Genomic DNA, 16,643 nt, shown 5'->3' on the forward strand with positions numbered 1-16,643 from the left:
ATAATCATCCAACTCTCTACAATAATAATAATAATCACTAAAATGATTAAAAGTTTACATAAAAAAATCGTGAAAAGTTGTTTTGAGAGAGTTTCCCTCGCCCCTCAAGTACAATGAAACATATTATCCAGCGAAAAGTTATATACCTAATTTGATTTTACGAATTTTGTTTTTTTTATAAGTACCCCTGTAAGTTGAAATAAACATATGTAAATACGTAATATTACGCCGCAGGAGAGTCAGTCACCTTCTGGAGCCAGTAAAAACCGGTTACCTTGCGTGTATTGTTCAATATTTTATTTGTTTCTGACTTATAAATAACTATTATAAACTATTAAAAATTCCATACGGCCCAATATTTGAAGAAACATCGCATGAGCTTTAGACGTATTGCCTTGGAAACACACGTCAGCATGGCAGTTATCATAGCACTTATTGTGTTGTCTAGTCATTTAGATTTTTCGATTTATCGTTTTCGATGTATTGAAATGAGTGTGGCGCAAGCTATATTACTGAGGAAGCAGCAATTATGAGTGAAAATTTTCCTGAATCAACTTTGGCTGTCATTTCAACTTATAATAGTTTAAAATACATGGTTATATGAGCACGAGCAGGGCTGTAAAAATTTTACTGACAAGCCAGTAAAATTTTTACAGGCTATAGCCAGTTAAGTGACATTTTCATGTTGAATACAGTGACTTGGTAAATTGATGTTTACAAGTGAGGAACTAATAATTGTAAATAAGTGTGCTACGGGGGTTTGTTCCAAATGAGGTTTTACTTTATAAAATTTTGTCATTTTTTTGAGCCACCTGTGTAAACAGTTGTAAAAAATACGACTGTGATGATAATATTTTGCAGAGATTCGACAAAATTTTGAGATGACGTCATGCTTTTTGTGGGAGGGGATAAATAAATACATTTTGATTAATCATTTACCATGATTACGATAACCTTAAAACGTTTCCAAGATTTCAAAGCATCCGGTTTTACAGTTCCTGATTTATTCAATAAAATAAATTGATTCTTTCATTAATTTTTTTGAGCCACCCTGTAAAAGCAAATCTAAAAAACATTAATGCAGTGTTAAATGACAAGTATAGACTCATCATATTTTGTATATTTTAGGTAGGATTTATTCGGCAAAATTTTGAGGTGACGTCATCAATTTTTAGGAGGGGACAAGCAAATGTATTTTGATTAAACATTTACCATGCTCATGACAATTTCAAAAGATCTGAAAGTTTTCAAAGCATTCGGTTTTACAGATTCAAAAATTAAATTTTGATTTTTCTTTCCAAAAATGGGTGTTTCGGGTAAAAACTCAACACTGGTTCATGAACTACACGCGTAGGACTACGTTATTTTATACAGTGTAAAACCCATTTACTACCTACAATGTTGAGATGACGTCAGCACATTGTTGGTGGGGATGATTAGACAAAGTTTGTTGTCCAACAAAAATTGACACAGAGGGCGGACAAGCAGACAGACCGACAGACGGAAACCAGAGACTCATTCATTCGTATTCTAGGTCATGACGCATAGAGAAACTGTGAAAGCAGCCGGTCGCCCAATGGACTCGATTACAATACTTCCTTATCTTAAGCTCACAAAAAAAACAAAACCAAAAAATTGAAAAATAAAAAAAATATTTTGACAGAACTTCCCTCGCCCCTGAAATACAATCAGAGATTCCAGTTTTTTCAAAAAATTACAAAATTTGGTTTTGTGAATTTGCGTGTGTGAAAAATATAATAGAAGTAATAGAATAAAATTAAATTTAATATTGAGTTTACGCTGAGGTTTTAAAACCAGAGTAAATAATTTTTTACCATATTTCTATAATTTTGACCAGTCCTAATTCGTGTGCCAATTATTCAGTATGGTTCTACATTTTTAACAATTTTAGAACAATTATTTTCAAAATGTTTATGTTTTTTTAATTCAGTCCTTCTTGTACTTTTTCTTCTTAGGATGAGAATCTTTAATTCTTTAAATTATAGTGTCATTATTAATATCATTTCTAGTAAATTTCAAAATCTCGGTTTGTGCTTAATTAACAAATTTGAAATCATAATCACAACAGTCACTTTGGGACACTTGGTTCAATTTTGTAAGTTTCTGATCTTCAGTGACCAATTGTAAGAGTGACACTATTCCAGTACACAACAAATTTGTAATAAAACGAGTAATATTTTCGGTTAGTTTGTTCAAACATTCGCCGAACTGTTATTTTTAGGGAAACGGTTATTGATTCTGATCCAGGAAGGGCTAAGAACAGCAACGAGAATAGAAAAAGAGTTGCCACGGATTTACATGATTTAACTAAGTGTACAAATCTAGTGTTTAAGTATGTCACAAAAAATGTTGAGAGTGGCCTCCAACTTGCTCTCAATGCAAGAGTTTTGCAGAGGTATTGCGATGCATGCATCATTTATAGACACTTTGTACAAATACAAATAAAACAAATACATTTTTGTACGACCATTGCTTTTTCGATCATTTACCGTACAGGTTTCCATAGCAGTAAGTTCAGTTTACGGGTTGCTACGACTAACAACCAAGAGGAGAACGGTAAGCAAATTACCTACTGTTCCTGCCCTCTATGAACACATAATAACAGAACTGTAGGTACTTCAAAAATGTTGAAAACTTTACTAAGGCTTATCAATTTAATGTAGATTTTTTTAATTGAGGAAATTATCTAACAATGTGGTCTGATTTAGAAACAACTTAGGTAAAGGTTTAATTATGTCATGCACATGTGTGATATCAAAAACTACTGCTTCCATGTGACAGTCTTCCATTCTGAAGAACTGACATGGTACAGGTCAAAAAAATTAGAATTTTAATTTTCTAGAAAAAAGTGGTAGCTCTGAAGTGGAAAGTTTGGAGTGGCAAAACGAATGGTAACGACACGACTCTTTATTTTATGTACTATTTAATTTAATTTTTATCCTACACAAGAGAGCGAATGCATATAAATCTAAATCTAAACACTAGAGATATTGAACATAATGCCAAAAGTAATTTGGTCACTGTTATAACATTCGGGAAGTCCAACATTTGCGTTTGCTGTTTGTGCATAGTTCAGCACTTCTATTTTTTCCCGCTAATTAAAAGGGGACATTGCATAACAAACTGCCTTAGTCCACTTTATTGTAAAGTGTATTTGAACAGTATGTAGAACTGTATTAATAAGTAGTTTTTTTTAACGTTTCTTTACGGTAACAGTACTTACCAAGTGATAAACAAACATACGCATCAACTTCTGCATTTAATTATTGTATAATGTATACAGAGTGATTATAGATACACTTATTCATCCAAGGTGATTGTGAAGTCTGCATGTATTATTACTGAAAATGAGACACTTTTTAATAAGAATTTTAATAAAAGAAGTGTGAACTTATAAGGAAAATTGGTACAATATTAATTCATCTTATTGATCAAATAAAATTAAATTACAGTAGGTAAATGCTGAATATGTTCCACATTTTGTTGTAAACAATAATGAACATTTGGTTTAGCTCGATCGATTACATCTCTGCATTATTATTTATGTTGTTAATTTTTTCTTTATGTTGTACCTATTATATTTGGCTGTGATTTTTGCTATGAGTTTAATTCTACGAACAGCTCTGCTTAACAATGATTTGCAATTTAGGGTTTAAATTGCTATTAACCCCGTAGAATCAGGATGCAACGACGTTATATATAAAAGTATTATTGTTAAATTGTAACCTGTATTTTTTTTGTTGCTCCTGTTATTAATTTTTTATAATAGACATTTTCATTTATGTATAATTATCTTAAAAACCAAAATAAACAAGATAAAAAAACACATTCAAATCCAGTTCCTTCTGATAAAAAGTTATGAAATATTTTTTCTATACAGTCAACGACCGCATATTAAAAACTTTTCAACAAATAACTGTAAAATATTCTTTTTTATAAGTGTGACAATAGCGATGTATTATTTCTTGAAAAAAAAAGAGAAAAAAGCTAATTCTGGAAATAACGGAAAGTGCATGCTACCTAATGGTAGGAGAACTCAATGTTCGGTCAGAATAGAAACTCGCAAACATTGTGAATTTGCCGCAGTCCGAGCAGTTAAGTGGTCTTCAGTTTTGCATACAACAGGTATGTAGTGATCTTATTTAAAGTTAAATTTTGTACAAATGATTGTGACGTTTTCTTGAAAACCCGGATGCAGTAAACTTTTAATTAAAGCGACTTTAATTAGAACCGACTCTAAACCTGATGCCATTCAATTAAATAAAATGTTGGCGCTGTTGTTTAGCTTCATTATAAAGGGGTAATAAAGCGTATCGAATTGTTCCCTAGAAATACATTGTCGACCCATTATTAAACTTGATTGCAGTTGATATTATATTATTAATCTAATTTTGGTTTAGTCATAATCTTTCATTTGAAGTTCAGGTAGTATAAAGTGGTCGCAATAAAGTGAGGTAAGAGCAGAGAGATGTAATGAATATTTTATATAACTACTTTCTAAATTTTATTTTTCTCCGAATAAAAGTGATAATTCATCATCCAGCAATTTTGTTACTCAGTACCTACTACCGAGTTCTATGTGATTATTTCGACACCGATCAATGACACAACACATTTCCATTAATTGTAAGCTTTCGATAAGTATAAAGAGCTAAAGTATTATTACATTAAAAATGCAGTTAATGCATTCACCGCACTCCTTTTGTTCCTAGAATTTCAATGAAAAATGCATAAAGTAACTATAACCGTGCTTTTTAAAATGCACTATTTCTCAGTGACTCAAGGACGATAAATGAAAGTCATTTTTTTTCCAGGCGGAATGGCTAACACCCTTGTGATTTTATGTTGTCTTGCAGTGGCTTCTGCAATTGCTAAGCCTGCAACAAATGATCAATTAGACAAGGTAAGCGCTTTCGTGAGATTTCTATTAAAAAAGTCCTCTTTTGCAACAAGTTTATGTTGACATGCATAGTTTAATTAGTATTTAAAGAAACAACAATTAGGATCACTTTCTCCACTGCAACCTGATATGAAGAGTATATTACCATGTTTAGGTAACCGTAAACGACGTAGCCGCCAATGCGGTATCACCTGATAAAAAAGCAGAAGAAAATGAAGAGGAGAAGAAGGATGGTGCAACGGTTCAAATAACCGGTATTACAACCGGAGTTGAAACTCCAGACCAAATCCCGACTCTTTTCCATCCGCAAAGGGCTGGATCAATGTTCGCAAGATTTATCGACGACATCTTTCAAGTGAGTTACGGAAGGAAAATAAGTGGCGGAAGTTTAAAAATGTCGCAATTTAATAAGTGAAACAGAAAATCTAATTCGGCGTTCAGCCACCGGTGAAATGTATTCATTTTGCTGAGTGAGCTTGGTAAACTGTTTTATCTTGAACCGGAAATCGATTTAGTTTTGTTGTCCTTAAAAGTTCTTTGTGCGGCATGCCCGACGTTTTGCCGATTTCTAGATAAGCTACACAATAGTTCAAAAGCTTTCTAAGAAACAACGAAGTTATGTAAATGTCAATGAAAAAGCCATTGAATTACAATACATTTTTTGTTGTACTGAGTTACAACGCACTGTGTGTCCTAAGACTGTTTTTGTGTATGTAGTTGTATAATAAATGTAAACAAAGAACTGTCGAAGGGTAACGGAATAGTGTTAATTTTACATTTGAATATAAAACTTGTTACTCATAGTAGTTCACAAAAAATTTTGGTAACTACAAGTTCTGATAGAGGAAACTTTCCATGTTTCTGTTTATCTGGAGACTAATAAAATTCAGTTATCGCACAAATTAGAACGTTATGTAATTTAGTACTTTAACAAATTTAAATTAGCTAATTTACTGTCACTCTCGATTAAACCCACTTATTTTTAATGTGTGGTTTTCCACTCATTAATATTTCGTGTGTTTTTATCTAATCAGAATGCTTTTTCACATTTTTTCGAAATCACGAATATTAAAAAAGTACACGTTGCATTTAAAATGTTAATCCTTCTGTTCTGTCGTGACTATTCTAATATTATATATAATTTTTATTAAAGACCTCTTTACAACTTTACAATTACAATTAGAATTTGCAACAGATGACATGATGGAAATAACACCTTAAAGGTGTACGGCTTAAAACATTAATACAGAGATTTAAAATAAATATACCTAATCACACAAAAGAAAATTGCTTTCCTACTGGTAAAGAAATTCGTCAAACAATTTTAATGTGTGCACTTATTGATGTAAACATTACAAAAAAAATCATAAAACATCATTACATGTTATCTGAACTTGAACTTAATATAATAACAAATATTTAACTAAAGAAATTTAGTAGTTGTATTCTTCAGTAAAATAAATAAAATTTCAGCATGTTATAATACACACTAACATACACATTATTTGTCAGATAAGTACGATGTTTTCAGTTAAAGATCTATCACTTTAAATTCAAGAGCAGTATTTTGCCTAAAGTTTCTTGTTCGTTAAATTATACTCACAGAAAAGTGATTGTTAGAAGTGTATTCTCCTGTAGCGACCCCAGTGACAGTTTCCGTCCTGTAGATTCGGATATACTAAAAGCATCCCATTAGCCGCACACTATACAAAAGCATATTTAAGGAACTTGTGTCACCTAAGGCTTAACATCTGTTTACATTTTTTGTTGCTATTGAGGTTATGTTTGGGTATGAGAAATTTTTAAATGTACTTAGTAAAAAATGGGAACTGAGAGCACACCTAATCATTTTTATAGCTTTGAAAAAAAAAAACAATGTGTTTAAAGTGTTGGCGATGGTAAAATAAAGGACTCGAGTAGTCTTATGACTTTTTTATTATCTACATTTTTTGTTAATAAATGTTTGCCGAAATACAAAACACCTCTGTATGTATAAATTAATGAAAAACATTTTATGTTTTTATTGTACTCTTTAATTAATCTTAAAAAACGAAAACATAACTTTAAAGCAATCGATTTTGACGTCCTCAAGTTTTGAGCGATTACGAAAATTTTGGTTAACGCTTTACAGTTACCATAACATTCTTTAAAATATCTTTAAAATTTCACAAGGACCTGTATTAGAGAGACACCAGACAGTAAACGATGGACAAACGGAAACGAGGAATCTAATTGTTTTTTTTTTTTAATTAAGTATATATTTCAAAAGTTTGATACCTTTTTGTGAACAAGCAATTAGGTGGTGATAATAATGAAGTAGGTACAACAAACATAATTAAGAGAAGTTTTATTATTTGTCCATATTTTAAATACTTACAGATCTAAAGTAGTGTTGTGTGCAATAACGTTAAATATCCACTACTCTCTCTACCACAATCACGTTTTTTGGTCGTTGTCCAATTACTGAGTTTCTTTCTTAGCGGTCAGTTTTATATTTCAGAGCATTACCAAATATCACCAGATCATGCAAGCTCATCAAGGAAGCATTTAAAATGTTATATATAACAAAAACCGTATACCTCGAAGAGGTTATTTTCAACGATTTCTATATAATTATTGCCTAGAGCTCATATATTGACTATGTCGTTTTGTAAAAACATGGCAGACATGACAGAAGGACACTACAGAACATTTTTTGTAATGCAACAAACGTCGACATTACTGACAAAAAAATTGAACCCAAACTTCCTCTAAATTACGAATTTCGCAGATATTTAGAGCCAAAAATTGTGTGTTGATGTAAATGAATAAGAAGTAATTCAAAATAGATTAATACCATATGACACATATAAAAAGAAACATGATAACATAACAGCTGTTACAAAAATTCCATGTAAAACTTGAAAAAGATTAACAAATGCCGAAATTAAAAAAAATATCTTACTCTACAACAAAACGCCTTATCTGTGTTTCATGTCGTAACTTGATTTTTCAGATTCCCATAAACGTTCTACAAAACGTGGCGAAGTTGATAACGAGTCCATTTACGCAATCAAAAAAGACCCCTGAGGCAAGTGCCACATCGTAAGGTTAATATAAGTTTCTTTTTGTAAATAATTTAGCTATAGATTTATAAATATTAAGTAGACTAGACTTTAGGTACTACAAATTGTTATAATAAAACTTCATTCTTGTTACAAAGATAAATAAATCATTAACAATTGAATTTTTCAAAAATATGTACATAATTCCAAATTTTCCGATATAAAATTGACTAGATTCATATATACAACGGATTAGGTATACAAAAATGACCTCTAGGAACGCATTTTTTGTGATTACATATTCATCATATTCAACGCTCTTATTTTTGTCATCGACTAACCATTTTTTTCTTAGATTTTTTTAAATAAACTTACGACTTTAATAAACATGCACCAACACAAAAGCTTAAAACACAACTTATCGGTAGTAATTGTGACGTCACATTAAAATGATAGGCTGGTTTGAAAGGTCTTCTTTTATGTCCTTTTAACATTTAAACATGAAATTGTAATTGATGTACTACATGAAACGTCAGTTTAGTTAAAACCATTAATTATTCATGGGATTGTTTGATAAGCTTTGTTATTTCGCAATAGTCAAAACAAGGTAATTAGAATTATGTAATTCAGAAATTGTTTTAACTACCTATTATCATTTTGTGCAGTTAATGTGCCGGATACTGCCTTTATTTTTGCTTCCTATTGCCACCTCTTAAGTGATCACCATATGTCTTTGCTGTCTGTCGAAAATTGTTGATTTTTTAAATTCTGAATTCATTTATTATGACAATTTGGTGGGTAACAGGTGGCGTTATTCATTGACCAACCGCAGTCCAGATTACTCTTTAGATTTTTATTTTTGTGGTTAATACAGAAAACATTTGATTTAATTTAGAAGATTTATTAAACATACATAAATTAGGAATTTTTGTGCCTGTTTAACACGTGATACTCTATTAGTCGCGACAAGTCGTGAATAAGTAGGAAGTTTTGTATTCAGTCTTACGGGAGACAGATCGAATATACTTATGCTTAATGACATAGGTTGAACTAATTGTTTGTAAAATAAAGTGGAAGTACTATATTTCATTCAATTTCAGTTTGTTTATATTCATATTTTTTTTATATAATATTAGAAAGAGAAATAAACATTTGAATGTTTTATATCATTGTAATAGTAATTAAACGATTTATCAAAATCGCTTAATAATAATGGCATTTATAGAATCTCAATATCTAATCCGTTTTTAACACAAAGCCGCAGAGTTTGATTTGGAACATGCTGTATACATTAACTAACTAATGAATATCGAATTTAAGAGTACAGTGATGACGACTTCATTAAAACTTTATTAACTCTCTAACACACATACAAAGAGTACATTGTTAATGTAAAAATAACTTAACAATATTTAGTGATAATATAATCGCTTTTCGGAGCCAATGAATCGGAACAGTTATTACGATGATCACTCATTCATAAAATTTCCAGAACAATCTAAAAACCACAAAAAGACGGATAGAAACTGGAAATTGTCAATTTTTACTCCACAAAATATTCAATAAAAAAAAATAACATGCGACTGATTTTACTGCAATGTTCTCCCCAGTTACCGCTCTAAAAATGAAAAATTGGTCTAAGGTTATTTATAGAAGTTTCCTTGCCCCTGAATTACAGTCCGATGGTAACTTCTATACATTAAAAAACTAATCAATGATTACTTCGACAAAACTTCCCCCTCCCCCCTGAAATACAATAAAACATTTTTTCTCCGAAAAATTACAAAATTTGATTTTGCAATTTCTTATTCTTTTTTATTAAAACCCACATAAGTTAAAATAAAGATATATATGTAATATAAAAGTAATCTGAATGCCTAGGCTAAATACTCAACACGGAACCATAAACTACTGTTGTAAAAGCTGGCGATATCATCGTTGGTGCTTATACTGGTATAAAATGTTATTATACCATTTGGATTTTTTTTGCGAAAAAATTTGGATGCCTAAATTAAAAAATCAATGCAGATTCATAAACCAAAAGTATAGGAGTATGTTATTTTATCAAATATAAAACACGTTTTCAAAAAAAAGGAACATTTTCAAATTGTCTATGGGATTGATTAGCCAAACTTTGGTTAGAGTTTCACCATATTTTTAGATTATATTCCTAACATAGATAACAAAATTTGACAACAATCGGTGTAGTGATTTCGGCGATTATCTATCTAATAAAAGTCGACGCACACGACAGACAGACAGACGAAAACAGAAGACTACTTTTTCGTACTCTAGGGGTAACGAAACGTCGAAAAAACGTGACAATAGGAAGTCGCCCTATGGACTCGATTACAATACATCTTCGCTTACGGTCCTGAAGTAAAAAGTGATAATTGTAATGTATCCATACAACTTTGCAGCGTGTTCAAAATTTCGAAGCAAACTTTTTATAATTTTTAAATTAAATTGTAGGTAGCAGTTTTTTCCCAAAAACACGAATGCAAACGTTTAGAAATGGCGATGTATTATAAACCACATAACTACATTATTTTGCAGATTTTACAATGTTGTCACGCGAAGGGCAAATAGATGAATTGATTTAGACAAAATGGAGCTTTTCATAACTGGTTATTGTAAAAAATCTATATTCTTCTATCTATCTATCTATCTATCTATCAATCTATCTATCTATCTATCTATCTATCTTCTTCTATATCTGTACATATATAAAAATGAATGAATGTTTGTTTGTTTGTCCCGTATGCGTTCGTAAACCATTTACAAAAACTTGTTCGTGTATTTGTTCTATCAAAATTTATAAATAGAATATAGCAAGTGTAACATAAAATATTTATTTTGTGAAGTATCTTCAAGTGTTTAACTAAAAAAATTACATAAACTACGTCTGCGTCGAGAATATTTTCTTAATTTTTTTTATATAGTTACAAAACACGTTTTTAAACATATAACTTAAAATGTTTTCGCATTTTACACAGCTTTGTTGTAACTTTAGTAAAAAGGAAACACCAAAATAGTACTGTCCGTAACGTCAAAATTAGTTTTGATTTAAAAGCTATATACTTCGTCTGTGTACCTACAGCTTGACTCGATAATTTTTTTCCGGATTGGTCTAAAGATTGAGTTATAAGATAACTATATAAATTTACGAAAGCTTTTGCGTCATTTGGTTCGAGAATGAGAAACGGGTAGAAAGCTGAATTATACACCGGAAAATTACTGACTAATTCAATCTGAAACCCTAAAAAGAGTCGACAAAAAGGATACAAACTGAACTGAATAAACATCAATTTATTTCATTTAATAAAACCAGACCTTATTATGAACACTGTCTTGAACACTTAATTTAATCTCGTGTTGGAGCTGTAAGTTTTTCCAAGAGAAGTTTAAATGTTTAACAAACTGTTAATTAATGTAACTTAATTTTCACCGAATGCCCACTGTATTGTCACATTAAATAATTTCTCTAAATGCAGAGGTACGCCAAGATTTTGTCAAATTCTGTTAAAATCTGGTTTAATTAATGATTACTTAAATGAATAAAAAATGCAGTTGTAGTCTACCAGTGTTTGCGTCGACGCGTTCGATCTTACTACAAATTTAATTGGAGATTTCAGTTAGATGTGGCTTTTCATGTCGGGATGTTGTAAATTCATTGTCAGTCAATAGCGTAGTTACCATAGACAAACTTCACCAATATTTCAACGATTTTAACAAAAGCTGTTTACTAAAAGTTTAATTTAATCTGAATTGAAATCCGCATGACGGCTTTAAATTTTTCTGAGCTGAATAAAAACACCAACGCTTCACAAGAACTATTAATCTCAGTTGAAAGCTACACTGTAGTAGCATTAATTTTGTTTTTCATTGGATTATTTGGATTTTCTTTAAATTTGTCAGTGATAGTTTTTATGTGGAAAGAAAAACAGGTAATAAATAAAATTACTTGCTTTAAAAAATATTATCCTTTTAATCTTATAGCTGTGGACCCCTTTAAATATAATCCTCTTCAATTTGGTTTTTAGCGATTTTTTAGTGTCAATTTTAGGAAATCCATGGGCATTTATTTCAGCGATCAATTATAGATGGGTATTTGGAAGAATCGGATGTGTATTGTATGGTTTTATAATGTCATTTTTAGGTAAGTTTCAACGTTCTTGGTCAAATACCTAATGTAATGAAGTCGTTGTAGGTATCAATTCTGTTACAACTTTAACTGCACTTGCTTTTGAACGATACTTGCTGATTGCTCGCCCATTTCGCAACTCTGGATTGAATTTCCAACATGCTCATACTTTAGTGCTGTTTCTATGGTTTTATTCTTTATTTTTAACAGTACCACCTCTGTTAGGATGGGGTGAATACGTTAATGAAGCAGCTGATGTAAGGTAATTTGTTAAATTTAACTTTCTTAATTGTTTACTTCAAATACTCCCTACGGAAACTTTGATAATTAAAATTAAAACGAACACTTCAGAAGCACATAGTCTTAACCATATCTGTTCTGTTATAGAAAGTGTTTGAAACAGAGAACCTGTTTTGTTGGCATGTAATCAGTAATAGTTTGAGGGAAAAAAACGTTTTTGAAATATTATTTATTTCGATGCGCTTATCAAGAGCTTGTAGTAGTATATGACTTCAGGAATCGTCCGGAGAATTCAGTTAGGTGTTGAGAGTCGATCTGGAATTTCAACTTAGACTGTTTTCTGGAAGATTCTTGAAGGCACACAGTACTAGAAGTTTTTAGCAAACACCTGGAAAAGAATTTTCTTGCTTAAAGTATTTGATATTTGAGCTTGTGTTTGAAGGTCTAAGGTTTGTAAAAATTTCAACATAGAAGTTCACTCTTATGTAAGAGCATAAAATAAAAATACTGGAGGCCCGATTTAACCTGGTGTCGAAGAAGACCATGATCAACAGTTTAGTTAAGAGATTCAGCAGTGATGTATTTGGTTGTTTCTTATGTGGCTGTGACTCTTTTTAATGCCTTTATTTATACATATAGTTTATCATCTAAAGGACATTAATTTTAATTAGAATAATCTAATATTCAGTAGACAGAACATACTTTAAGTCCACAAAATGAAGTTGAAAAGGTATAAAACTATAATTAATTACTATAGTTTTAAGAAATGCTGGAGTAATAAAAATTATCATACCAGTGTTATTAATATTTATTTATAATGCAATGTTCAGTCTCCAAGTTAACAAAAATCGAAAACATTTTTACTTCAAGGTAACTCAAAGGGAAAACACAGAAGTAATTCCGATCATCAACCCCCGAACAGATTTATAGGAATTAGGTACTATTTTACTGATGCGCATGCATGTACTTTTCTGGTATGACGAAAACCTCAGTTTGTCGCTACTGCATACGTTAACTCGACGTTAGTTATAATATATTTCCACTGTGGTTAAACCGATTGTCACAGTTCTAGACGTATATACAGGGTGGATCAGCTAAAAGGGGACATCTCGAATATTTTGTCTATTTATGGACCTATGTATATGCTAATGGATATCGTTTACAAATACAGACGAATAAGTTCTATGTACGTATCTCTTCCTTAACATGGAATAACTGATAAGACAGCTCGAAGAAAAAACTCGTAATTTTTTTTTTATTTATCTCAATTTTTACTTCAATATAAAATTGAAAAAAAAGACTCTGCAAAGTTCATTATTTAGTGATTTATTTCGATATACAGGGTTAGTCACGAGAGAATTACTTCTGAAAATTTTTTTTACGCAACCCAAAATACGAATACCATGTACCATTTGATACTAACTGAATTTAAAATGAAATGCTTAATCCATGATTGCTTTGAGTTTGGCAATCTCATTTTGACAATTGTGGAAAAGGAGGTTACGCGAGTGTCCATGGTGGTACCGCATCCAGTCGGAAATCTCCTCTGGCGCCGCTAATAAATTTGTCAGTGTGCCTCTTGATCTTTTGCAACCTATTAATCACGAGAAAATTATTTTTAAAAATTCCTTTTACGGCATTTTATTCAAAGGTTACAACACAAACTCAAACAAGTAAGTAAATAATTTAACTACTAATCTGTTGAAAATGTTGGGCATTTTGGAGGGATGCTACGGCTTTTTTGTAAATGGATGGCCGAAGAAGTCCAGAGGTTGCAGATTTGCACTTCAAAGAGGGTCTAGGTGACGCAGAGATGGCGAATTAACACATGCACATTAGCGGCGAACAACATTGGTAGAGCACTTACGGCTTCAGTATAGCCCAGATTGATCTGACTGTATGTCGTCGATCCAGTGGGGCTCTAGAGGCGAGTCAACGATGAAAAAAAATGTTAAAAATTAATTAACGTCAAAGTGACACTGCCAAAGTCAAAGCAATCATGGATTAGGCATTTCATTTTAAATTTAGATAATATCAAGTGGTACAGGGTATTAGTATTTTGGGTTGCGTAAAAATAATTTTCAGAAGTAATTCTCTCGTGACTAACCCTGTATTTTGTTTGCTTTTGTAAAATAATATTTTCTTAAAGCGTTTTCTGCGCTTTATTTTCTACACATTTTTCGTAAGAAATGCTTTTCTGAACAATCCATTCGAACGTTTTACCAAATTTTACGTGAAGTTACACTAGCGAACAACGTCAGTCATAAAATTAATTAATGTTTTTTATGAATACTAAATAGTGAAGTTAATCAAAATTTGTTTGAAATAAAAAAAAAAGCTGCAAAATCTGAAAAATAAATGGTATTTCTGCAAAATTTCGTTGCTTTTTTTAAAGCGCTGAATTTACATATGCACCCACGGTATTATTCTTCATTTGCGAATTTAATATATTAAAAGTTATACGAGGTGTCCCCTTTTAGCTAAGTCACTATGCAATCAGGGCAATAAAAGATATATGTATAGGCTAATCAAATTTTATCAAAATTCCTGTAGTATTTACAAATGTGTTAAATAAAAAACGTTTTTACATAGTGCTTATATGTCCAACCACAAATTTTTATGTTACACATATATACATACCTACCATTTGGAAAAGAATCCATAATATACAGTGTATCTTTGAACAATCAGCTGAAAGTATCTCTAACATGTTAAAATAACAAATAGTATACAATTTTTTGGTTTATTAATATATTTTTTTAAAACCGTCACTAAGAATAACGTTGTTAAAACAGTGTGCTATTTATATTGAATGCAAGCCTGTAAGATGTAAAATGAGAAGAAAAAAAAATCATTGAGGTATTATTAAGTAACAGTTTATTACAAATATTATTAAGAAAATTCTCCTCAAGCCTTTGTTGTTACAGCTGTTCCGTAAACTGGGAGAAAAAAAGCATAAATTCCATGACGTACATTACCTATCTCTTTATATTCGGCCTCTTCATCCCTCTTTTGATTATAACGTTCAGTTATGTAAACATTATAAACAGGATGAGACGAGTATGCAAATATTTCCATTATTAAAATTGATATTAATACCAGTTTATCCTAGAACGCTTTCAGGATGGGTCAAGTAACTAAAGCCGAACGCAAAGTGTCATACATGATTCTCTTAATGATAATAGCTTTCCTAACAGCTTGGAGTCCATACGCCATTTTCGCCCTTATTATACAGTTTGGTAATTCATCTGGTATAACCCCGGGAATAGCAGTGATTCCTTCGTTATTAGCAAAAAGCAGCATTTGTTATAATCCTCTCATTTATATTGGACTGAATGTTCAGGTAATTTTCGGTGAAATGGAATTAGGAGTATTGCTATGATGTCGTTTCAGTTTCAGCAAACGTGGAAACAAACTCAAGAAAAGCGTAAAAAGGATTATTCGGTTGAGGTTTTACCTACATCTGGGATAATTTCGCGCGACACAAATGTTGTATTTCCAGGAAAAGCAAGACACGGGAAACCTGTAAATGAAAATACGAAAACATCAAACTCATCTCAAGATATTCCGACACTTATCACAACGATTTAGAGAGACGAAGACTACGTCATTTTTGAATGAATTATTAACAGAAAAATTAATAAATGTATTAATTAATTTTTGCGTACTTTTTTTTTAATTTTCAAGCATAGTCGATTTATATTTAAAATCACTTTTCATTATGTATTTACTCTTATTAGAAAGACATCGAAAATAGTCGTTATGGAAGTAATTTTCAATGTGCGCATGGTAGTGTTATGAAATAAACACATACGCCGCCCCGGTATGACGCCTATGGGTTTCCTGATGTGTGTGACGGTTCAGTGACTCATCATCACCGACGGTAAGGACTACCGCCGGGAACAGCCAGTCGAGTCAGTCAATGAAAGAATTAGAGTGTAGTCAAATCCGTTCCAGTCGTTTCATGAGTAGGGTTAAGTAGATTTGGAATTATTCGTGTAAATTTGTATTACTGAGAAATAAATTATTGAGTTTTACACATGCCAATTTTTAACACCCGTAAAACATAACAGTAGGATGCTAGTCTATCTACAATACATTTCAAAAAACGAATGAATACCCAGATTTATTATATATATTATTAATATTCGTTCTGAGATATAGTTCTTACACAGAAAGTGACTATTTAATTTATAACATACGATTCTCTGAGAATTGGTTCTCTACCAAACTGGATCCTACCAAAAATGCTAACTAACTTTTTTCTGTTATTCCCATTTCTGTTGTATTGTAT

The 16,643-nt window shown here is 31.2% G+C and overlaps 2 protein-coding genes across 2 annotated transcripts; both read left to right on the forward strand.

The window, feature by feature from the left end:
• Positions 1-4,062: 4,062 nt before the first annotated feature.
• Positions 4,063-8,147, forward strand: LOC135122715 (uncharacterized). The gene is made up of 4 exons (XM_064047096.1): positions 4,063-4,146; positions 4,836-4,924; positions 5,076-5,276; positions 7,917-8,147. Exons 2-4 carry the CDS (start codon positions 4,841-4,843, stop codon positions 8,007-8,009), a joined length of 378 nt encoding a protein of 125 aa, XP_063903166.1. The 5' UTR covers positions 4,063-4,146; positions 4,836-4,840; the 3' UTR covers positions 8,010-8,147.
• Positions 8,148-10,937: 2,790 nt separating this feature from the next.
• On the forward strand, positions 10,938-16,007 carry LOC135122722 (vertebrate ancient opsin-like). The gene is made up of 6 exons (XM_064047110.1): positions 10,938-11,912; positions 11,965-12,124; positions 12,176-12,371; positions 15,277-15,409; positions 15,462-15,692; positions 15,743-16,007. Exons 1-6 carry the CDS (start codon positions 11,745-11,747, stop codon positions 15,938-15,940), a joined length of 1,086 nt encoding a protein of 361 aa, XP_063903180.1. The 5' UTR covers positions 10,938-11,744; the 3' UTR covers positions 15,941-16,007.
• The last annotated feature ends 636 nt before the right edge of the window (positions 16,008-16,643 follow it).

The sequence above is a fragment of the Zophobas morio genome, unplaced genomic scaffold (assembly GCF_036711695.1).
Source record: "Zophobas morio isolate AGI-343-1 ecotype UQ-CSIRO unplaced genomic scaffold, CSIRO_AGI_Zmor_V1 ptg000002l, whole genome shotgun sequence".
Classification (NCBI taxonomy): domain Eukaryota; kingdom Metazoa; phylum Arthropoda; class Insecta; order Coleoptera; family Tenebrionidae; genus Zophobas; species Zophobas morio.

What these genes read in the sequence shown, in the direction of transcription:
- LOC135122715 (XM_064047096.1), top strand. Translation starts at nt 4,841, where the DNA reads ATGGCTAACACCCTTGTGATTTTATGTTGTCTTGCAGTGGCTTCTGCA. An exon ending in CAAATGATCAATTAGACAAG is followed by an intron (nt 4,925 to 5,075) that starts GTAAGCGCTTTC and finishes TACCATGTTTAG; the next exon opens with GTAACCGTAAACGACGTAGC. An exon ending in TTATCGACGACATCTTTCAA is followed by an intron (nt 5,277 to 7,916) that starts GTGAGTTACGGA and finishes TTGATTTTTCAG; the next exon opens with ATTCCCATAAACGTTCTACA.
- LOC135122722 (XM_064047110.1), top strand. Translation starts at nt 11,745, where the DNA reads ATGACGGCTTTAAATTTTTCTGAGCTGAATAAAAACACCAACGCTTCA. An exon ending in AATGAAGCAGCTGATGTAAG is followed by an intron (nt 12,372 to 15,276) that starts GTAATTTGTTAA and finishes TTGTTGTTACAG; the next exon opens with CTGTTCCGTAAACTGGGAGA. An exon ending in ATATTGGACTGAATGTTCAG is followed by an intron (nt 15,693 to 15,742) that starts GTAATTTTCGGT and finishes ATGTCGTTTCAG; the next exon opens with TTTCAGCAAACGTGGAAACA.